The sequence below is a fragment of the Eumetopias jubatus genome, unplaced genomic scaffold (genome assembly GCF_037043125.1).
Source record: "Eumetopias jubatus isolate StellerSeaLion01/CBP00866 unplaced genomic scaffold, mEumJub1_p1.0 scaffold_3, whole genome shotgun sequence".
In the NCBI taxonomy this organism is placed as follows: domain Eukaryota; kingdom Metazoa; phylum Chordata; class Mammalia; order Carnivora; family Otariidae; genus Eumetopias; species Eumetopias jubatus.
Genome location: NW_028274809.1, coordinates 20,293,541 through 20,317,687, shown reverse-complemented (window position 1 = coordinate 20,317,687; position 24,147 = coordinate 20,293,541). Strand labels below are relative to the sequence as shown.

General features: G+C 55.5%; 1 protein-coding gene across 6 annotated transcripts in view; it reads right to left on the bottom strand.

Annotated features, from left to right (window-relative positions):
* TNS1 (tensin 1) overlaps positions 1–24,147 on the bottom strand; it is a 220,232-nt gene that overhangs the window by 20,461 nt on the left and 175,624 nt on the right. For 2 of the 6 annotated variants that reach the window (XM_088022033.1, XM_088022032.1), the window contains exons 19-24: positions 21,840–23,408; positions 10,343–10,539; positions 9,299–9,374; positions 5,314–5,406; positions 4,722–4,745; positions 4,218–4,256 (exon numbers count right to left, since the gene is read on the bottom strand). In XM_088022033.1, coding sequence (XP_087878159.1) covers positions 4,218–4,256; positions 4,722–4,745; positions 5,314–5,406; positions 9,299–9,374; positions 10,343–10,539; positions 21,840–23,408 — 1,998 coding nt within the window. Of the gene's footprint in view, positions 1–4,217; positions 4,257–4,721; positions 4,746–5,313; positions 5,407–9,298; positions 9,375–10,342; positions 10,540–15,596; positions 15,681–21,839; positions 23,409–24,147 lie in introns of those variants that run through there. The other 4 variants (XM_088022035.1, XM_088022031.1, XM_088022036.1 and 1 more) reach the window with 4 other exon arrangements.

The following is a 24,147-nucleotide window of genomic DNA, read 5'->3' as shown; positions in this document are numbered from 1 at the left end:
CCATATTAAAAACACCTCCTCTTTCTGTCTATTCCTAGGCTTTTTCTCTCTTCCCAACCACAGGACAACATGACGACTTGCGGGACTCCCCTTTCTTTCAATTCCTGGAGGGGTGACCTGGGACAGGCTGCTGAAACTTTCTGGGACTCAGTTTCCTCATCCGTACAAGGGGAATGAGACCACTCACCAGCCCAGCCAGGATCAAGCAACAGAGATGGGGAAGTTCCCTCTCATTCTTTCCTGCTCCGTTCCACACCAGCGTTTCTAAGCGGCCCCCAGTCCCTGACTCTGTCCCCAGCCACACCTGCTCCTGCCTCCCTCCACCCTTCTCTCCAACCCTCTCCTGCTACTTTCCTCCTGCCTGGAGCAGCTCCACCCAAAGGAGCTGGGAAGAGTAGGAGAGGTGGGGCCAGAGGGCGCTTCACACAGAACATTCCAGAGCTCAAACTTATTCTAAGTGGCTGTTGGCGGCTGAGAACACCTGGAAGCGTTAAGAGTGACTTGGGCCCCACCAGGCCCAGGGCACTGACAGCTCTTCACCCACACCCTGAAGTGCATTTCCTGCCTCCAGGAAACGTTCTTTACTTGGAGAGAAGGAGCCTGCCCACCCCAAGTAAAATGAAGTCATGTGCATGAGGAAGAGGGAGGAGGAAGTAAAGAGACGCCCGAGTTCTAGTCCAGGAGCTCAAAAGTTGGAATTTCAAGCCTTTTAGATTGGGCCATACACAGGAGTTCTGAACTCCCCTAACACCCTGTTCCAAGCCCTGCTCCACGCTTCTCCCGAATGCTGAGCTCCTTGTTGGCATCTCTGCCCTCACCAGGGTATCTCACCTTATACCCGTAGTGGGTATACCCTCAGTGCCTAGTACAGGACCTGGCACAAAATAGGCGCTCAATAAATCTGCATTGCACAGCACGGCCTTAGAATCCCAGATGCCACAGTACACCCACCCCCAAGAATCTCCGAGCAGGAACAATCCCCCAGAGGGGCCATTTCTAGTCCAAAGTCTTCCTTTATGCCAAATCTGTCCCACCTAGTCACCTGGACAAACAGAACCTCACCTGGATGTTCCCTTTTCCCATTCCTCGGGGAAAGAAGTTTCCACACTCTCTTTCCCTGTTTCACCACTGGGAAGATATTCTTGATGTTGACCTCACGTCTGTACTGCCGCAGGCTTTCTTCCTCACCCCTCTTCATGGAGAAGACTACCCAGGCCCCAGCCCCACTGTTTAGGGGGTGCGCCCAGTGTAGTCACATGGAAAGGGGCAGCCTCCACTGATCTGGCGTTGACTCTCAGCCATGCCCCTGACTGACTGTTAGGCCTTAGACAAGGCATTTAACCGCCCTAAACATCATCTCCTCATCGGTAAAATGGGGTTCCTACCACCTTCCTCTCGGTGCTTCTGTGATTGTTAAACAAGATGGTGTGACAATGGTCCCACATGGTTCCACTCCTGCCTGTTGAACCTCATCTGTACCACATTCCCCCTTGCTCCAGCCTCTAGCTCCCTCTTGCTCTCGGCCTCACTGATTTTGCAGTTCCTAGAAAAATAAAAACAAAAACATGCAGTTCCCTCTGACCCCAGGGCCTTTGTACATGATTTTCCTCTACATGGAATGCTCTTCTCACTTCCCAGTTTTACCAAGTTAATGTCACTCACCCTCACAACTTACTTCTTCAGCCAAGGTCAGGTTCTTGGCTAGAAGACCTCATAAACTCTATCCCTTCCCTTTGGAGCACTATCTTAATACGTAATTGCAAGTAATTTCATTCTGGCTCCTGTTCATGCATAAGGTCCATGAAATGAGGAATCACAGTACTGCTTATCATTACATTCCCAGAGCCTGGCACAGTGCACAGTACATGGTAGACATACAAAATATGAAATAAATGAATCACTGAATGAGACAATGAATGCATGACAAGCATTTAGCACAGTGCCTCGACCAGAGCAGATTCCCTTAAAGTCTGCTTTTCCTCTAGCTGGATCATTCGGTCTCTGATCATTTTTCCTCACAGGCAGCTTTTTCTGAATTTCCCATCACAGTCTCAGCAGGAAAATCAAACAGAGCTTCAGAGGGTCAGCAAAGAATGTGCTTTAGTCTGACCCAGGAGGTGGTACATGAGTCAGGAAAAATAAACGGGCTGCCCACAGCCATGCTCCCTTCCCCTCTCCCGCCCCACTGCCCAGACCGAGGCAGCAATTCCGACCCCCACGCTGGAATCCCAGGGCACGGTGCCTGGAGGCAGGAGGAGGGCTTTGAAATAGCCCCTGGACTAGGAGACGGGAGACCAGTTAAGGACAGTTTGGGTCCTGCTGCCTCCTCACTGTGGCCTTGGGCAGAAACTCCAGACCCCGACCCCCACAGCACGGGTCTCAGCCCCACATCCATGAAAATGGTGGGTGTAGCTAGGCACATCTGCAAGAACCTTCCCTCCAAACTCTGTGGCTCCAGGACATATGGAAGAGGGCCAGAGGACTTGGGGCCTTGTAGGCAGAGAGTCATTTGTGAAACAGGCAGGTCTCGGTTCACGACTGTCGATACTCGCTTCTCTGAAGTGTCACCCCCAAGCGGGAAACATGACATCCAGGGCCTGTCAGCCTGTGGGATAATCTCCCCTCAGACCCTCCCACTGGAGAGTGTTTGTGGGTGGGCTCTGGGCCCCAGCATTTCTGGCCTCCTGTCCCATCTTCACTGCCCTGTCAGGAGCCAGGAGCCAGCAGCCAGCCTCGGGGGACAGCCCCTTCCCCGGGTAGGAGGCTGGGGGGAGGTGGGAGGGGCAGCCAAGAGCACACTGGGCTCCTCACTCTCTGGGATCTGTTGCTGGGGGCCGCCTCGATCTGCTACGCCCAGGCAGCCTGGTTCTGCTGCCCGAACTCTGGCTGGCTCCAAGCGGGCGAAGCCTATTGGAAGCTGCAGCCATCTTCCAGGGTGATGGCAGATTGAGAGGGGCACAGCCCATGCCCACTGGGGGGGGGGGTGGGAATCAAGGTGATGAGTGGAAAGTGGGCTTCAGAAAAGCAGATAGAGGGGTGCCTGGGAGTCTCTGTCGGCAGAGCATCCAACTCTTGGTTTCAGCTCAGGTCACGATCTCATGGGTCCTGGGATCAAGCCCCGCGCTGGGCTCCACACTCAGCAGGGAGTCTGCTTGAAGACGCTCTCCCTCTGCCCCTCCCCTGCTCACACTTGCATGCACGTGCGCGCACCTGCTCTCTCTCGCTCTCAAATAAATAAATCTTTAAAAGATTTATTATTTCCTTAAAGACAGAGCCTTTAAGGAAACCAGGTCACATGGAACCAGGGCCCAGGAGGGAAGTCAGAACATCTAACGTATCAGAGCTGGAAGGGACCTCAGGGTCCCCCCCTCATCCAAGGCCCCCTGGTGAAGGAGAGGGGGACACCGATGCCCACAGATGCACACAGACAGCCTAGGCCAGCACCCCCTTCATTTCACCTGATGCTCTGAGTCATCATTAGAATTCTGTCCCTAATAACTACTTAAAGGCCTCCAACCAGATTATGCACCCTCTCTGCTTTCCCTTCTCTGCTCAAGTCCCCTTCCCTGCTTCATGTACAATGCAGAGTTCATCAAAATCGAGGGTGAAGCTGATCCACAGACATGTGAACTCCTTGAAACTGTCAAAATTATGTGCATAGGTATCCCGATGCATTCGTGTGCAAGTGGATCCATCGTTGTTCTAAGATCCCCAGAGGCATCCAAGCTCCCAGAAAGACAGACTTCCCACCATCTGTGTTGATATGAAACCAAGCAAGAGCTTCAGGGAGGCCGCTCTCGGCTCTAACACTGCTGAGAAAGCCTGTTCCGAGCTATGCACGTGGAGTGCGCCCCAGGCAGTGGAAGAATGTGCATCCCTTTGCCCTCTGAGGGGGCTGGCTGCAGCCCAGGCAAGCTAGCGGATGTGCCGCTGGGGGAGGAGGTGGCAGGAGGGGGAGACTGTCACCAGCTGCCACTGCCCTGACGCCTGGAGCTGGCGACACCTGAACCTGTGCCCAGCTTGCCCGTCAGAACTCAGGCAGCGTCCAGGGTGGCAGCTCATCACCAGGGGGTGGGGACCAGAAGGCTCTGTGGCCAGTCATCTGAGACCTGTCAGGAGAGAGAGCTGCCCCTGAGCCAGCCTGAGCAAGCTCCTCCTGAACAGCCAGGCCCAGACCCGGAGAGCAGGAAGGGGCCCCTCAGCAAAGCCACACTTACCTTTGGGAAGCTCGGTCACCACCTTCCCCTCATTCTCCTCTGAGGGAAGATGAGAGGGGAGATAGGAGGAAGGAGATGCAGGAAAGGGAGGCAGGTGAGGAGGACGAGGAGAGGAAGAGCAGGGGGAGAGAGAGAGAGAGCGATTACCAGAGATTATTTCCTGAAAGACAATCTGCTGAGAGAAAGGAGGCAGGAAAGCAGGGGTGAGGCCGGGGCAGAAGAGCCCAGGGTAAGAGGTAAGGTCCACCCTGACACGGCCCTGGGGGCTCAGGACGCACAGTTTAAGGAGGGCCTCGCTCTCGGGGACAAAGCCAGCCCCCCTCACAGCCCCTGCACCCGGGGTTTGCATCTCAAGCAGAAGGGTCCTGGCTGGTGAGAGGCAGCCCCAGGTGCCTTCTGCTCCCTGGTGACTCAGTGTCCCCGGCCATGCAGACACCTCCGGACAGGAGGCTGTGCCAGCCACGTGTCCGCGTGGGTCACACATGCGTGTCATTGCCCTCCTACCTGGCTGGATCAGTCTTCTGGTGACTAAGGAAGAAAAGCCAAGTTGGCCCCAAGGGCCCCAGCCCAACCCTAAAACCACAGTCTAGAGAACACCCTTCTGGGCTCGGACTGCTGGAAATGGCCACTCAGGGACCAGGGCCCTCCACTCGCCCCTTTCCCACAGGGAGGAGGGGGGATGTGGTAAGGAAGTGGGAGGTGTGACCTGGGGGGGGTGTACATCCGTGTGTGCGCGTACTCAAGTACACTGGGGGGATGGTGGAGCCAGGCTTCTGGCAGAGAGCTAACCAGCTCCAAGGAAATGGAGGCCAAGCCTCCCAATCCCCAAGTCAGAGGTCCCTGGGAGTGGTACTGACCCCACCTGTCCATGGGCATGAAGGCTCAAGCCCTGCAGAGAGCCCCCACTCAGGCCTGACCGCATTGTGGGCACAAAGCCAGGCTGCCATCTTGTTTCCAGAAGGCTCCTGAGAACCCGTCACCTCTGGGCACTTTCTGATGAGATCCTGAGGCCCTGCCCAGGACCACAGGGGTCCTCCAACCCCTACTCCTCCCTCTGGCCTCCCTCACCACCTCCCTTCCAGCTAGAGTCACTCACCACCTGTAGGGTGCAACAGGATGTCCGCTGGGTTGTGGGGTTTCAGGCCGAGAGCAGACAGGGGCGTCTTGGCCAGACCCGGAGGGGAGCGCACTGTGCCAAGAAGAAAGGAGACACAGGCAGTGAGCCTCAGGGTGAAGGAGGTGTGGGGAGATGAAGAGGGGCAGGAGCGGGGACACCGCTAAGTGAGGACATGTTGGTGAGGGGTGGGCAGCAGGAGGCATACAGGGGAGCCAGCCCCAGCCCCAGGGCTTACCGCCTCGCTTCCCACTGCCCTTTCCTATCTCTGTGTTTCTCCACAGCTCAAAGGGTAGAGTGAAAAAGTCAGGAAATGGAGCTGCCCCGCAACCCAGCCCTGGCCCTCAACCTCGAGCAAATAACTTGTATGCCGGGGCCCTTGGTGGCTCACTGCAGTCCCCGTGGCTCACAACATACACACAGCTTTGGCTATCTCTGACATCCTCGTACTGTAGCGTCTCTTCCCTCATCCTCTTGCCCCCACCCCCCAACACACACACAGTCTTTCCACACCGTGCACTTGGATGGACTTGGGACAACAAAAGGAAATGGGAAATCAAGATGGCACATCCTGTAAAGGCCCGAAGGAGTAAGGGATCACGGGCAGAGCCGTGCCAACCCTGAGACCCAGGGCAGCTCTCGGCCGGAGGTCTTTGACCCCCAGCGAACCATGCCACTTGTAAAGCCCAGAAAGAGAGAATTTCTCAGTGTGGGGCTCTTTGTCCCTGCCCCCCCCAGATCCCGGTGTTATGGAAGAGGGAGGAGCTCCACCTCCACAAGCCTTGGCCAAGAGCACCAACGCCCTGTGCACACCCCAGGGCCCTTCTGGGCCGCCCGGCTGGGTTAGGGGTGTCATGTAACACACAAGGTCAGAAAGGGCTTGTCCTGCTTTTTCCCACCAACCAAGGACGTGGCCGGACTCCGAGCTGGACTGCAGGGTGGCTGGCAGGCCCAGTCACAAGATTTCTCGGTGGCAGCTGCTGTGTCTCCTAACACATCTCTAAGAAGCAAAGAACTGAGCTCTGTGTCTCTTACCATGGCTACTGGGAGTGTGCAGAGGCCACGGGCCCTGAGGACAGGCGGCCACACAGGTCCGCCAGAGCCCAAGCCTGCCCGCCACACACCAATGGCCCCAACAGACCAGCTGTGGCCCTCGGGTGCCTGGCCCCCACACAGCAGCTCCAGGACCCCCCCGGGCCCCTCCTCCTTTCCTCAAAAGACAGACCTGCAGGGAACAAAAAGCTACAATCTCTCAATGTAACCAACATCCACAACTTATCTGTGCACATGTGGGTGTATGCACAGGGACACACAGCAACAGTGAGAAATCACAGGGGTCGGGATGGGGGCAGACTCCATCCTCACACCATCCTCAGATGCCCAGTGGACAAATAGCAGAGGGGACAAATGTGTGCAAATGCACACAGCCCAGGAATAAGGTAGGTCTAGGCTTGCATGTCTCTATCCCTCCCTCTCCTTACACACACACACACAAACACACACACACACAGATTCAGTTTCTGCCCCCCTCCAGCCCCCCTGCCCATTACTGAAAATGGTGTCTTGCAATAGATCCTTATCAAGCACTTATTAATGTTTGTCAAATGAACGAATTGGAATGTAATTAACTATGGAAGAACGAGCCCAGCCTCAGAGACCACCACTGTCCACGGAATGCCCACGAAACATCTCCAGCCCACGGGCGTGCGTGTGTTGGCCCAGGCGGGGCAGCAGAGGTACAGGTGGACCAGTGAGCCGAGGTGAAGGGAAGGTGAAGGGAGCCAAGGTGAAGAGGCAGGGGGAGGTTTCTCCTGGTCCCACCTCCAGCTGCCTAGTCCCCTCATGCCCCGTCAACGGGCATCTGGCTCTTCTGCTGAGGCAGACGAGTGGGCGGCCCCGAAGCCAAGCAAGGCTTTTGCTTTCTGAGAGAGGGATTCCTCGCATTTCTCCGCCTCTGTCCTCTCTCCCAACCCTGTGCATTGATGAAATCTCTGCTTATTCTCCCCACTGGGGCAGCAGGGCTGGCATAGGCAGGGAGAGAAGAATGGGAACAGACACATATGGCAAAATCTAACCCTAGCCCCGCCCACGTGGCTTCCATCCCACACGGGGTGATGGCCAAGATCCTGGCTGATTGGACCAACAGTGAATCGGAGCAGGTGTGGTGGATGCTTAAGACCACCCCCAGGAGGGAGAGCGATTCCAGGGAGTCACAAATGGCCACGGAGGGGGCACCTGGGTGACTCAGTTGGTTAAGCGTCTGCCTTCGGCTCGGGTCATGATCTCAGGGTCCTGGGATCGGGTCCCACATCCGGCTCTCTGCTCAGTAGGGCTCTGCTTCTCCCTCTCCCTCTGCCACTCCCCCTGCTTATGCTCTTTCTCTCTGTCTATCAAATAAATAAATAAAATCTTTAAAAAATAAAAAATAAAAAAAAGGCCAATGGAGTTGCCTCTTCAGCAGACCACCCCGGGCTTGCACCGTCCAATACGGTAGCCATGAAAGTACCTGCCGTGGAACCAATCAGAACTGAGATGCGCTCTAGGTGTAACACACACACGAGATTTCAAACACTTGGTATGAAACAAGAAAGCAACGTTATCTCTTTATACAGATTCCATGTTGAAATGATAGTATTATAGATCTCTCAAATTCAATAAAACCCATTAAAAGTAATTTTGCCAGCCTCTTTTTACAGTTTTAAAAAAAGATTGAGCACTGGGTGTTATAGGCAACTGATGAATCATTGAACACTACATCTGAGACTAATGATGTACTATATGTTGGCTAATTGAATCTAAATAAATTTTTTTAAAAAAGATTGTAAGATACCTCATTAGTTTTATCTTGAGCTACCTATGGAAATGATAATATTTTCGACATTTGGGGTTAAATAAAAAATATTACACTTTACTTCTCCAGTTTCCTATGATGTTTTTCAATGCGGCCACTAGAAAATGCTCCATCACAAGTGTGATTTGGGCTAGATTTCCATTGGGCCACACTGCCCTGGGGAGAACCATGGTTTCCACTCCCAGCTTTGGCCCCCCACATGCCCCAGCCAGCAGCCCACACAAGTTCTGCTGCACAGGGTGGGGCTCTGGGGCCACATTCTTCCCTCACGACAGCCAGCCCCCAGAAGAACATACCGCCAGTTCTGGTCTCCAGTCCTCACTCTCCTCCCCTCCCTGGGCTCTCCCTCCTTGGCTGCCCAGGCACCTGCCACCGGGACCCTGAGTCCTTCTCAGTCCTGTTCCAACACTGCTGTCCCACAGCTGCCCCTTTCCAGCTCCCCCTGTCTCTTCTACCATAAAAAGGTACATTACCCCAGCCCTGCACTCATCCGGGTCTTCTCTTTGTGTGCAAATGCCTCTGCCCTCTGGGGCTTTGCCTCTCCAGTGAGTGCCTCAGGGGCTAGAGACTAAATGTTCCTGCCTGGAGACCAAGGACGGATGAGCTGGGGACTCTTGACAGGCTGAGCGTTCTGGGCCTTTCTTTCCCTGGTGGAAACTAAATAGGTTGCCTGAAATGGAAGACGTGTCCGGATGTAGACAGAAATGGGGGTCTGGAGCAAGAAGGCCAAGGGTTATCTCAGAGATACACCAGCAGGTCACAAAGAGTCACTCTAGGATGGGGGGGCGGGGGTGGTGTTTTGCACACAAGATGCAAAACCTCTCAACGATTAGGAAGATTCCAGACTTTGGGAGTCCAGGGGCCCCACAGAAGGTCGGCAGGATCCCAAGCCCGTAGCTGCTGCACCCCCACATGTATGCATGTGGACAACAGAAGGAAGGGGGGTAGGGCAGGGATGGTGAAGTGAAATGAGCCATCTGGACCAGGAGCGACAGATCCTGGCCCTGCCCAGCTCTGCCAGGACCTCCCCCCAAACCCAGGGTGCTTACTCAGGCCAGGGCTGAGAGCACAGCTTGCGGGCACCCAGGGAAGACAGGCGTAGTGAGGAGCTCTTACCCCCACTGGGCGGTGGGCTGGTCGGGGAGGTTCCCTCCATCTCCTCAAAGGCCTCCTTGTAGCTGTGTAGATGGGGCTGCAGGAGAAGAAGAGGAGGTGGGGGGGTGCCCACTGGTGGCCGTGACCCTGAAGAGCAGGGGTTTCCCAGGTAACCAGCCCACACGTCCCCTTGCCAGCCCCGCCCCCCCCCTTGGGGGAAACACAAAGGTCAAAGGGAGATCCTGGCCATTCACAGACACACCCACTCCTTTGTCACTGAGCGAATGAAAAGCGGCTATTTGCAAATCCACTGTCCAACATGGGTGGAAATCAGGAGCACTTGCCTTGGAAATATTCCCCAACAGGGCCAAAGAGAAGGGGCTGGGGATGGGGGACTTGAGTCCTGCCAGAAGGCAGGAGAGAAAAGATGTCCAAAAGCCATTTATATCTAGAATAACTCGCTAGCCTGCATTTTATCGGACATGGGTCACTCATACCAGAATCTTCCAGGATGGCCATTTAAAATGCATTTTCCCGGGCCCTGTCCCAGATCTAATATGCTGGGATCTCTGGAGGCGGACTTGGGAATCTACGTTTATAACAAACCCCCTAGTGGTTGTATATACTCGGCAAAGTCTAAGATCTACTGCCTCCCAACTACAGACAGGTCTCAGAAATGCAAACATTTTGGCATTGAAGTTAGATCTGCCAAGAAAACCCTATACCTAGAAAGAATTCAAAACCATTCTTGTCAGTCTATACGATCTGGCTTGGAGTTTAGAGACTGTGGTCATCTGTGTCATACGCAGGACCCTTACCACCCCACTAAGCAGGGCTCTTTAAGAATTAAGGAGGGAACTTCAATCTCAGTGTCAATCTAAGAGGTGGAGGCATAAAAGCTATTTAGGGAGGGAAAGGCCAGATTCCATGTGCCAGAGAAGAGATAGAGGGTGAGGACTGAGTTTCCTGACAGGCCAGGGCCACGCAGGTGGCGATCAGACTCCCGGATAGTTCATGGGGGCTCCACTACTCTCTCTGGCCACAGGATGCAGCCCAAGGACTCACCTCTTTGGGCCGCCCTCCAGGATTGAGGGCGATGGTGAGAGCCAGCTCGGGGGAGACGCACTGGACAGGGGAACGAACCCCAGGGCTACGGGGGGATGCGGGTTCTGGAGACTGGTTCTCATACTGTCCATCGCTGGCTGCCCGCCTCCGGAGAGGGGCTGGGGGCTCTGCAGGCTGCTTCTCCCGAGCCTGCACCCCTGGGAGGAATTCAGGGCATAGAGGGCAGTGAGCATTTTAGGCGAGAAAGGATCGATCAGGCCCAATTCCCCAGAGAAGGCGGTGCATCTTAGCCAGGGGCCATGCTGGAGCTGGGCCTGTCTCCCCTCCGGACTCCCCCACTGCCTCCCTCTGCCCACACCGCAGGCTTTCTCTGCAGGGTGGGGGATCTGCTGTGAGGTGGGGCTGGCCTTCACCAGGAATCTCTACCCTGCACAGGGTTGGGGCCCAAAGCACAAAGGGCTGATACGAGAAACAGATGTCAACTCCTTTCAAACCCTAGAGACAGAGGGCCAGAGCTTCCAGGCTAAGGCGGGAAGGTGGAAAGACGAGAGAGTCTCCAAGGTGACCACATCAACCAACAAGCAACATCAGGCCCGTGGGGAAGAACTTTGGAAAGAGCACATAATGCATCATCTTGCAAATGGTGCTCCCGAGAAGGAACAAAGAAATGACTAAGTCTTATCATGAAGTCCCCAGCCCCAGCTGGCCCCTAGAATATTGCTGGCCTTCTCTGGGGTTCCCCAACCTCCATCCTGGGCACCTCTGAAAACACTTACCAACTGCCCTTATGCTGGCCCCTCATCTGCCCACCCCTGTCTCACCCCAAAGATGGTCCAGCTTCCCACCGTGCCCCTCCCCGCAGATCAGCAGGCAAAGGGCCTGAGGTCATGGACTCCATCTGTTTTTCTGTATCCCCTTCCACTCCACAGGCCGAAGCATGTTGTTAGCCTCGCCCTCCTTCCCTCCCACTCTATCTTCCCACAGCTGGGCTGAGGCACGGAACCCATTGCCTCACTGAGCTGGCTCCAGAATCCTAGAAAACTTACTCCCCACGTCGCAGAGGCCAGGACCCAGCCTGAGGACAGGCTTCTTGTTTTCATTAATCTTGTGCGAGGACATTTTCAGCTCTGCCTTCACCATACCCCGGGAAGGGCAGGTTAAGTGAGGGGAAGTGCCAGGACATACCACAGGGCACAGGGGCCCCCAGCCGCGCCAGCCTCGTGCCGACACAGCTGGGAACACGGTCCCGTGGCACACTGCACACAGAGACGCATGCACGCGCGTACACCACCGGTCCCCTCGGGACGTGCCAGTGCAGCCCTCCGCCAGACTGAATCATCTTCCCTCCACAGTGGGGTCTGCGCGCCCCGCCGCCCACCCCCGCTCCAGCCTGGTACAGCCACTAAGGCTGCCGTGAAAAATCACATGCTGGAAAGCCTTCCTAACTTGTCATGAACAGTGGGCTGCCGGTGCCAAACTAGGGACGGACACACACTCTCTCATGCTCACACACACACACACACACACACACACACACACACACACACACACACCACACACACAGGCACTCAACATGCACTCATCTGATCATGTAACCAGGGACCCCATCCGGACAGCAGCAGGACTAGCGTAGCTTTTACAAAGGCAGAGGGACCCAGGTGGGGTGCGGTTTCAAGCCTCCACTTCGGGATCTCTCTGACTCAGAGGCAGCCTGCCTGCTATCTCAACCAAGAGAAAAGAACCCCGGATGGGGACTGAACCAGACTCACAAACTGCTTGACTTAAAGCAAATAAGCCCTCCTCTTAAAGTGCCCTTATTTTCCAAATAGAAAAATGGGGGTCACATAGTCCTAACAAGGGTCTGTTACAACCATCAACCCGGATTAAAGACGCAGGCAGGCTCTCCCAGGGCTGAGCAGTGCCCAGGACCCCAGGGTGCGGCTACCCCAGGCTCCCAGCCGTCAGAGAGGCGGCAGCCCCCAAGCACCACGCCGCACCTGCAGGGGCTTCCTGCCTTCACCCTGCTTCTCCCACCTCCACCGAGCCCCTTCCTCCCCAGGCCTCCTGGGCAGCCTGGTTCAGAGCTGCCGCGCATTTCATTCCTGGCAAAAACATTAGAAAGAAACAGACATAGCCATTGATTTTCTAATAATAATTGTGACAAAGGAGGCCCATTTGGGAAAGGCTCTTGGGGTTTGGAACTAAGTTCAGCTCCAAGGTTAAAAGAAATGCATTAGGGCTGGTTTCAGTTCCGGCTCACCCAGCCCCGCAGCCTCTTTCTGGCAGATCCCTGTGCCTTTGCCAGGGGTGGCCAGTTTCCCTGGTTGGGGATCTGATGTCTGCCCTTGAAAAGTGGGTCTGTTTCAATTCGAGGCCCTAAATCTCCCAGAGGGACGGAGAAAATGCTCCCCGGTGTGCTCATAGAGCATCCTCTATGTTCAGGTGCTGCAGACAGTTGGAGCGGCCCAGAGAAGGGGTCGGACTGCTCGAGAGGGGCTTCCCACGGTGGAGGATGCAAGATCCTGGCCCAGTCAGCCATCTGAGAACGATCGCACCTCCTCAAGTCCTGAGGCAAGGGGACGGACAGGATGACCCCCAAAGAGCTAGACTCTGCAGAAGGGGGAAGACCCCACATTCCACTCCCACGGAGACAGCCTCTCCCCCTGCAGCAGGCCCCATGGCACCAGCGGCCAGTCAGAGCCTCTCACATTCTTTGAACACAGTATATCACTGTTGTCCCCTTTGGCAGGCCCAGATATGCCCCAGAGTTCTGGAGAGCCATGTCCCATCTCTCTTGTCCTTCTCTATGGGAGGGGAGACAGGGCATGGCTGGGGCGGGGGGGGGGGGGCGGAGGGAAGAGAGCCCTATTGTTCCTTGGCCAAGCTGGGATGGCTGGACACAAGCTAACAGCCAGTGTCAGAGAGAGAGAACACCCCTCCCTCATGTCCCAGAGACTGACCGATCGTAAAAATAGGCTTACTCCCCGCCACCCACCTCCCCACCACCACCACCCTCAACCCCAGGACTTTCTCGGTCTCTTGGCCCATTTCCCTGTCTCTGTTGAGGTCCCTGTTCCATTTGGTCCACTCCCTGCACGCACTCTTGCACACACACATGCATACATGGACACATGCGCGTGCGCGCGCGCACACACACACACACACACACACACACACACACACACAGCCTTCACCCGCAGGAACGGCAGTGGATCCGGGTTGCCCTCAGAACCTCTACCCCAGCAGGAGACCGTGGGGCTGGAGGAAGCTTGTGAAGAAAGGTGGAAAGAGTGGGGCTGAGGGCCTCTGGAATGTCTTCCTTCTAGCCCCAGGAGCATGAGGAGGGGGACGCCCTCATAGCAAGGAAGCGGCCTTTCGGATAATAACATTCAGAAGCGCTTTGTGTCCTCTGAAGGCTGCTCACACACATAGGCACTGGGCCTTCCCCACCGCCTGGAGGATGGCAGTCACCTCAGGGCCTGTTCACAGACCACCAAATCTGAAGAGCAGGGTGCCAAACAGCCCCATTTCCTGCGGGTCCTCACTGCATTCCCCAGGGTGGTGCTGTGTTTGAGGGAACAGCTGGTTCCAAGGCTCCCCTCAAGTGCGCTGGACCTGAGGCAACGAATCCCCTTCACCACACACACACACACACACACACACACACACACACAGCACTTCTGGGGGTTGCAGCCCCAGCATACATCAATGCACCCACTTGGGCAGAGCACAGGCACCCACTGCCCGAGTGCCCTGGACAAATGCCCTGGTGTCAGGCTTCATCACACGCCTCCCCTACACCCCCCAGACTGGCCGTGTCCACCCCCACAGACCCAGCTCTTCTTTCCAGCCTTCTGATTTCCAAAAGCCTGGATTCCTCAGCGCCAGGTGACGGGGCTGGGTGTCCGACAGCATGCCTGGGGCTCCGAAAGCCAGGGTCTCCGGGAGGCCACCTGCTGGGCCAGGGCACCAGAAAGCCACACGGCGATCACACTAGCAGCCCCAGGGCAAGCCATGCCAGCTCCCCTCGGGACAGGCCCACCGCCCCAGACCGGCCCCAGCCCCCCAGGTCCAACTGAACACTGCACTCCCCACCACTGGGCCGAGAAAGGGTGAAGGGAGGGAGAGGAGACGGACAGGGGCATTCTGCTAGAGCCATCTCCCCATTTCCCATGGACTGGGAAGAGGAGGGTCTGGGCAAACACCAGATACTGCTGTGAGGAGTCAACAATCCCCACTACCCCCTACGCCTGTTCCCGGAACTGCTCAGGGCCATGGCGTGGGGCAAACCTGGGCACAACCTTCTCCCTCACCTGGGCCTCCAGGCTCAGAGGCACAGGGAACACTATGAGGCAACACCCTCCCCAGAGCTAACAGCCAATGGGCAGACGTTAGTGGGCATCACCCTCAAAGAGAGCAAGGGGACCCTTGATGAAGTGTCCACCATATTGGGGCACGTCAAGCCACCACGCAAAATACACGTGGCAGGGCTATGAAGTCTCCCTTTTCCACGTTAGGAAATTGAGCTCTAAGTAATCAAGAGACTTGCCCAGGGTCACAGAGGGGGTCAAAGGCAGAGCCAGGACCATGCCCAGGGCTCCTGACTCTTGGCCATGGGTCCTAGGATCAGAGATTCGGGATGAGGTCAGAGGGGGTGCCATGTCCCCAGAGAGTACCACACTCAAGAGTGGACAGGGCAGCAGGTGTTGGGCACCACTCTTTGTCGTGAGCCTGGTGGCCCATGCAAAGCACAGCCTGGCTCCTGCTGAGACCCTGGCCCAGCCGCCTGGGTGGTCTGGCCAGGGTGGCTGGAGAGCCGGGCTGTCCCCGCCCTCACCGAGCACACTCACTGCAAAGGCCTGTGTGTCCACGGGGAGCCCAAAAGTTCATCTATTCACCCCAGACCGTGTTCCTATCAGTAAGGCCAAAGCCAAAAGCATCAGGCCTGTGTCCATGCAGAAGTGGGAGCACTGGCTCATGCAGAAAGGAGGGGAAGAGGGTTTAGAGAGAGGAGGAGAGAGAAGTGGGTGGGAGGGCCGGTAAGGAAAGGAGGAGGGGGTGAAGAGAACAGGAGGAGATGGAAAGAAGAGGAGAGAAGGGGGAGGAGGAAAAGGTGAAGCGGGATGGAAAAAGTGAACGAGGACGAGAGCGGGCAAAGGTTGGAAGAAGTGGTCCATGAGAAAGAGGGAAGAAAAGCTGAGCACCACAGTGAGGGCCAGAGACTTATAAGGGGGAAGGCGGGAGGGGAACCAACCGGAGAGGGAGGAAGACCGGAGCCGGTGGAGAGGAGGCAGCTGAAAGCCTGTGTGCCCCATGCCCTGCAGCTTGGCATTGTACGCTGGCCACCCGCACCCCGGGGAGCCGGCAGGGAGGGGAGCAAGCAGGAAGGGGAGGCGGGGGGGAGGGGGTGACACCAGGCAAGGAAGGCACCACACCCGCGGCACAGGGGACAGATGGACGCAGGACACACAGAGGACGCAAGGGGCAAGGCATTAAACAGGACGAAACAAAACAAAAACAAAGAGAAAATCAAGATTAGTTGGTGTTCTGAGTCTGGGATGGGGCCACACGCTTGGAGGGAGGTGGGAGGGTGTCAGACAAGAAGAGAGGGTGCATCCAGGGTCTTGCTTCTCCAGTGGGCAGGTGGACCTCTTGCTGTCCCACAGGACGCCACATCTCTCGCTTTTCTAACCCGAGCATGGGGCAAGCAGGAGACGGCCCGGGACCAGGAGATTGCAGTCCTATTGCCCCACAACTCACCTGCCCTCACAGTCAGCATGGCCCCATGCCAGGACCTCTCTCCTCTTGTGGTCACCCGCCTCTTCCTGGACCCAGCTGTGACCCTCCCAGCCTGAGTCCAAGGGCCACAGTCCCTAGCATCCTAGCACCCCCCTGCCCTTCGTCCTTCCCTCACCCCCACCTTAGCAACCCTCTTCCCCGGAGTCCCCTCCATTTCTACTCTGGACCAAAGCTGCTGGGCACCACTGAAAAGCCCTTAAAATGAGCCCACCTGGATGTACTATAAAGACTTGCTATGCCCTCCTTTTATCCACCCTCGCTGACTCCCTGACCCCATAAGGGCCGCACAGGGAAACCCTGCTCCTTCCCCAACTCTCTGTTTCACGAGCTACTCCACACCAGCTTCTTGGCCACTTCCCCCTCATGCCTCCAACTGCCAAATGTGGGAGGCTCTGGGACTCAGCTCTAGGACCTCTTTTATATGTGTGCTCCCTCCCAGGTGCCCCATCATGCATGCCACACTTCACATGACACCATACACGGGCAACTTCATGTACTGGGATCATAATGCCCACGTTCCTAAGCTCCAACCTCTCCCCATGGAGGTTTCAGGAGCCTCTCAAATCTATCATGGCCAAAATCACACTTTGGACATTCCCTCCAAGTCTGCTCTTCCCACATGCTTACCCTTCTCAGTAAAGAGCGACTCCACCCTTTAGTTGCTCAGGCCAAGAACCCTAGAGTTGTCCTTGACTTTTCTTGTTCATACCCCACGTCTAGCCTTGATGGCTCCACCTCCCAAACTGTACAATCTAGGCACTTCTCACCATCTCCACAGCCCCGACTCTGATCAACAGCAGCAGTCTCCTCACTGGTCTCTCTCCCTTCCATCCTGGCCACACTGAACCTTTGAGAACAAGTCAGATGATGTCACTGTTGTGCACACAGCACACAGAGTAAAAGCCAAAGTTCTTAGAAGCACCTACAAGGCCCCCTGCAAGTTGGCCCTCAGGCCCATCACCTCCTTGACCTCGTGCCCCACTACGAGCCTCACATCAGGCACAGCCCGACCTCAGGGCCTTTGCACTTGCTGTTCCATCTGCACATTCCCTCACCGCCCAGGGCAGCCTTCCCTGATCCTATATAAAGTGCAACCACCCACTTACCCTCTACCCCTCACTGACACTTTCCTGCTTTATCTTATCTCTGTGGCACTTATCACCCATTTGACATATTATATACGTATTCGCTTATTTGTTTATTGTCCATCTCCCCCATAAAGGCAAGGGTTTTTACCTCTTTTGTTTACTGCCATTTTTCCAGAGCCCAGACTAACACAGACTCGAAATTCATGCCGAATGATGACTGAACGGGCCTTGATGTCATCTCCTCTTTCCACGATGAAAAGTAAAAAGTTGGGTTCTCAATTTCAGGTCCCAAAGCTTGATACAGGTATTTCCCTATATCTGTATTCATTCTTCATTCTTACTTCACAAGGAGGTATCTCACCTCCTCATGGAGCTTAAATCATCTACCTGGGCTCCTAGGCCTAGAGCCCCTCTTCCTTCCTTACTGGTCTTATTCTAGCAACTTCTTTCTTTCTCTCCCATCTTTTTCTTCTTTCTATTCCCTCCATATTCAACCTCTGCTTCTCCTCCTCTAAAAACATTCTCATGGCTTCTACATTTACAAAAAAAAGGAAAAGGCTCCCCATATCTTGCTACACTCTTTAGCTACCACCCTATTCCCTTTCATCATACAACCACTCAAAAGAATGGCTGATATCCCGTCTGCACTGCCTCCCTGCACTCACTCCTCAATCCTGCAGCCTGCTTTCCGTCACCACCACTCTACGGAAAGTATGTCTTTGAAAATCCCGGGGGGCCACCTAATTGGCAAGCCCAGTGAATTTTTCCCAGTCCTCCTCCTCATGATCTCGCCAGTGACATTGTGAACCCCCCCCCACCCCTCCTCCTGGAAACCCTTTTCTGTCTTGACTTCTGTGGTGACCCACTGTCCCTGTCTTCTCTCACTGTCCTGAACATTCCTTCTTGGCCCCCTTCCCCTCCGTTCACCCCATGGCCATTTCATCCTAAGTTCTGTTCTCTCCATGCCCTCTGATATAGAGATCTTGTTCATGGCCAAAGCTTTAACCCATGTCTTTGTGGGGAGGACTCCAAAACCTACAGTTCTTTCCACTCTTTCAAGCTCCAGTTCCAGATGTTTAGCTGCTTTCCATACATCGCTACTGCCTGCAGGCTCCACCGTCACCTCAAACTCAACATATGGAACACTGATGTCTTCATCTTCCACAAAATCCACTTCTCCTAACTCCTGGCTTATTAATGGAACTAGCATTCTGTTCCTATTCATGGAGCCTCAGAATCATCTTTGATGTCCTCCTCTCCTTCACCCCTACATCCAATCTATTTGTAAGTGCACTGGTTCTACTCTCATGGTATCCTTGGCACCCATCTCTTCTTTTTCATCTCTGTGGTCAGCACCCTAATGCAATCCCCCCAACCCAGTCTACCTAATGAACAACACATCTCCTGATTCAAAATCTCTCCTGTTTTGCCTCCTTCCTGCCCAGATCCACCAGATACATTTTCCTAAATTACAGATCTGATCATGGCATACTCCCAACTGAAACATGGCCATGGCTTCCTACATTGCCACTAGATAAGATTCAAGCTCCTTACTCTGATATTTTAAGACCAACCAGAGGAAAGCCCCAGGCCACTGCCTATATGCTCTCAATCTACTCTATTCTTCAAACACTTAATGCTTTCCTGTCTTCACTAAGAACCCTGTCTCTCCAATGACCCCACCCACTTTCAAACTCCTATTCCTTTCCCAAGGCTCTATTTAAAACCCACACTCAACACACTCCTCCGTCTCTTCAGCTGATACTGATCTTTCCTTTTTCTTCACTCCCACAGAAGTTTCTCCATATCTCACTCATTAGGAATGACTTCATTTTAAAGTTCCAGTTCTTTCTTCCCTTACTAAACTCTAGACTCCTTAAAGATAAGATGCACATCTGATCTCCAACGTGCATTGAAATTTCCACCTCTAGAGACATCTGAGATCAGTCCAGTCACAGAATCAGGATCATAAGATAACATGGACTCAACAACTCTGATTCCTATTTCTTTTTCTTGTCTTATTGCACTGGCTAAGATATCTAATACAAGTGACAGTGGCGATAACAGGCATATTTATTTTGTCCCTGGTGTACCAGGAATGCTTCTAATGTTTCACAAGAAAGTGTTATGTATGCTACAGATTCCTGGTACCTACCCTTTATCAAGTTAGAAAACTACCCCTATATTCTCTGAGATCTAAGCTGAAATAAGACATAAGGAGTTATTGGATCAAAATGGAATGAGCCACGGATATAGTACTGAGGTATGGAGGAGGTATTGAGCCAAAGAAGAAAAGGCAGAACTGCAGGAGAAAAGCCAGGAGAAACCAGATCAAGTTCATGGCCATGAAGAGACTCTCCCTCAGATCTGAGCTTCCTGGGTTACTCATACTGAAGCTTATGTTCCAGCTTCTTGCAGAAGAACATAGAAGCAGCAGGAAGACGTGGTACTGGCCTATTCCCTGACTCCCAGACTGTTGTACACAATGATCCTGCCTTTGCACCTTTACTTACACAAGCACTGCAGACACTCTGCAGGGCTACTGAGGAATTTGTGCTGCCATAAATATTTTCATGACAGGGCATGGACCAAGGAGTCCCCTTTATAGCCCTGGGGACCAAATATATCTGTCCCCTCTATACATCTCATCCCTTCTCCTGACTGAGTCACTCACAGTTAGTGGAGAAGATGATAGCAGGGTTGGGGACAGAGACATTGTACCAACATCCCTCCCTCCCTATGACTCCTTGGCAGCCAAAGTCTGGGCAGCTAAGGGTATGGATATTGACAGTCAAGACTTCAGAAGCTGGTAGGAGAGAAAAGGCTGAGGGAAGACGCACTACAATATGGGCATCCTTCCGGAGCCATTAAGGTATGGCTTCCTTTAGAGCAAGCTCCAGGAGAGCTATACAGAGGGGTTTCTGGTAGGGGAGAGGAAATTCACTCTGCTTCCCCAGAGAATCCGCTCATCATTAGGTTAGAGTGTTACTATTCCTCAGGCCACCTCATCTCTGTAAAATATTAAGAGGGCCCCATTTCTCTCCCTTTAACAAAATCTCTGACAAAGAAGCTAGGGGTCCTTCTCTCAGGAGCCCAGAGGTGGGAAAAAGAAGATGGCAGCCCCATGTGGACCACCCCACCTAGTGTTATAGAGCTACTCAGAGCACCTCTAGACTTATAGAGCTACTCATCCTGTGTTTTGACTCTCAGCTGAAAGCAACAATGTGCTCCGAGACCCGCTCTCCAGGCGAGGTGAATCCCTGATAGTCAATTTCCATGGCATAAATGCTTTCCTCGTGGCCAATCTGAAGTTAATGAGAGTGGAACTCGGGACTGTGCTCTGCTCTGAAGTACAGCAGGGCATCCCTGCCCCCACACCCTGGTCCTGGACTCAGCCTCATAGCCCGCCAGCCTGCCCTCAGCTGCTTCCCCAAACCCACTGTCCATCCCCAGGGGGGGGGGTCTCCCTCTCTCCCTGCAGCTGCTATGGTGTCTCAGCTTCCCTTACATTTAGGGAGAGGGGTGGAGGGCAGAGTCAGCTGCCCAGGCTCCTCTTCTCCTCCCTGAGCTCCCACCACCCTGTCCACTGAGGGGCTTGGCACAAGGTCCCCTAGCCCCCGTCTCTAGTCCACCCCGGCCTGGCCCCACCCCCACAGCTAAACAAACCCACAGGATTTCCCACCGAGTGTGGCTGCCCCCATGGAATGGTCATGGGCTTAGGCCCGTAAGAAGGAAGGGAGCCCTTCCTGTCCCTCCCAACATGGCCCTGCACACTCTGCCATTTCTTGCCTTGATCTCCCCAATAAGCTCTCTGGTCATCGCATTCCCTCACCTCCCTCCAGAAACATAAGCCCATTCTCTGGTAGGAAATGGAGCTTTGTTTCTCAGTGCCTGCTTCTCATCCACAGTGGGTCCAAAAGCAAGGACTAACAGGACAGCTGAAAGAGAAGGGGAACCTTGGCCTCCCCACCAAAATGAGACCTACCCAGAGGGGACCCACCAGGGTTGAGCACTCAGGTAGAGCCCCGGCCTTAAGGACACCTCCCTTCTCTGTTATGCCTCTGGGAGGGCCCAAGGGGGAACCTGGGTCTACAGAAGCCTCCCTCCAGCCTTCCCCACACCTTCCCCCAGGAACTGAAGTCTGAGGATGCAGGCAAATGCAGAGAGCATCTTTTCTCTGCCTAGAAAATCTGTACTCCAGCCCCAAAGTCACCACTTCCAGGAAGCTTTCCCTGATTGCTCTAGGTGGTAAGCCTTGCTTTCCCTCCAGCTCTGGGGCTTTGGCCCCCACCCCTGTCAGAGCACACCTTACATTCCTGTCTACCTTTCCTTTCACTATACTGTAAGCTCCTTGAAGGCAGGAACTGAAAGACATTGATCTTTGAATCTCAATGCCTGCCTTAGAGCCTAATAGACAATGAACGCAGGGAGGGATGGCTAGCGTGTGGGCTCCTGACAGCCTCTTCCCCAGGTCAAAGCAGCGCCTGCCAAGAGGTGATGGCTGCCCCTGCACCCTCCCTCCCCCCGGCAAGACCAACCAAGACCAAAGAGGGGAGGCATGGAGGGAGTAGGAGGGGATTTCCAGGACTGATGGTCCCTGAGGCTCTTACCTGCTACGCGGTGGGCCACCAGCCCCTCCAGGTTCAGTGGCTCCTCCTCTGGAGTGCGGGATGGGTCTGAAGTTGCCTCCTTTGGTGGGAGCTGAGGCTGAGCAGTGAGGCCAGGGAGAGAGGCTGGGGGCTGCTGAGGCCCTGGAGGGCTATGGGTGGTTGGAAGGAAGGCAGACGAGGAGGACGAGGCTGGGCTCTTTGGACGGAAACTCTGGCTGGACCCAGCAGGACATGGCTGATAATCGTAAGGGGAGTAAGGCCTGCCGGAAGAGAAGGACTCCAGGGCCAGGGAGGCCCTCGGGGCCAGCTCAGGGGTTCCCAAGGAATGCCCACTGGGGATGTAGCCAGACCTGGACTGGGTCAGTGGATGGGGCTGGCAGGTGGAGCCGGAGAGAGGCTGGGAGGACAGCGGGGAAGCCCCTGGCCAGGCCCCCGGGACACTCTGGGACTTGTGCAGGGGGGCGGCAGCTGCGGCTGGCTCCAGATCCAGCATCAGCATGTTGAGTGCTTCGATGGACTGCTCGATCTCCTGCTGGGAGGCTGCACTTGGGAACTCAGGGAGGCTGGGGGTGGGGGTCTCAGCCAGCGGCTGGGGGCTGGGCCTGCTGGGCCCGAGACTCTCCAGGTGGGCTCTCTCCTGCTGGCGAGGGGGCGGACGAGGTTGCTGCTGCTGCCAGGAATTCAGGCCCCTCTGCACAGCCTCCCGGCTGCTGCCCCCACGGGCTGGAGCCGGGGGCAGCTGGGGCTCACTCTCCGGAAAGGACTGGGAGCGGAACATCCCGCTGGGGTCAAGGCCATAGTGAGAGGCGGTCATTGGCTGCGGCCAGGCTGGGTGGGGCCCCTCCCGCTGGTAGCCGGCTAAACCCTCCTGTGCAGAGTAGGAGGGCCGCATGGGGGCCGTGTGGCCAGCATGGGCAGGCACCGCCCGGCCGGCGGACTCATAGGGGTAGCCCCCGCCATTGACCATCGGTTCCACGGGGTAGGGCTTGTCCAGCCCATTGGTCAGCGAGGACAGGGCCTCCGGGTAGCCTCCCTCGCTGGTGTTGGTGACCCCGTCCAGGGAGGACAGTGTGCCCATGCTGCCCACACTGTGCCCGTCCTGGTTGGGCAACTCATCATCCAGGATGTCCGTCTCCCGCTCCGATGCCAAGGCCCCGCCGTTGATGTGAACCTGGGCTGGGACGACGTGGCGGCCGGAGGAGGGCACGGCCGGGCCCCCCACGGGGCGGGACCGGAGATGCTGGGTGCGGTACATGGGCCCTGGCTTCTCTCTCTCGACACCGAAGCCACTGAGCAGGCGGTCCAGCTCGCGCTTCTCCTCGGGACTCAGAGCAGCAGGGGCACTGGAGGGGCCAGGGGCAGGCTCATCGGTCTTGTCTGTCTTGGTGGAGGCTGTGGAGTTGCCTGAGTCGCTGCTCACAGAGAGGGTGTGCTCCACGTGGTTGGGGGTGGCCGACAGGGCAGGGCGCACGGTGTTGACAGCCCCGGTGCTGCCGTGCAGGGAGTCCTTCTTCTTCACCTTGGCATACAGGCTCCCGTCCAGAGGTCCCTGAGTGTGTCCAACCACCTCTGCAAGAGAGCCGGAGGGCAAACAACAGACAGCAGATGTCAGTGGGAGGCAAGGACACCCTCACTTCTCCCAGAGGAAGGGAGTGAAGAGCTTCCATTCCCTGGATCCCAAAATCTCCACGCACCACTCAAGACAGAGCTAAGGTCCGTGGGTGTGGGGGAGGAGGACAGGAGGACCCCTAGCCCAGGCTTTGGGCCCCAGTACCCAGCTCTCAGGGCCAGGCAGTGCAGCCTAAGCGGGCGGGGAGGGCGGTCTGGGAGCAAGCTGTCCCAGTCCAAAGCCTGGCCCTGGCGTTTCACCAGCTTCCCAAGGACCTGAAAGTACTGGGTCAAGATGGGGTTCAGCAAAGCCAGCAGTCCCCGTGTCAGAGGGGACATGCTTTCCCCTGGAACGCTGGGCTCGTGGGATTCTGGAAAGAGGATCCAGAGACCAGGGGGGCAGGGGAAGCATCTTAGGGATCCAGAACACAAAAGGAGATGCTCTCATCAGGGAGGGGTGTCCCCTGTGTCATTTTGTCTGGGGACCCCATGAGCAATACTTTCTCTGAAAGGAAAGAGTGAGCACTGGATGGCTCAGGGCCAGAGGGCTGACTCAGGAATGAAGAACTTCCCCACCCAGAGGGACTCAGTGATTTCACACCCTGTACAGGCAGTCAGCAGCCCAGCTTCGAGCCCTGACACACACATACACACACACACACACACACACACACACACACACACACACACAAGCCCCTCC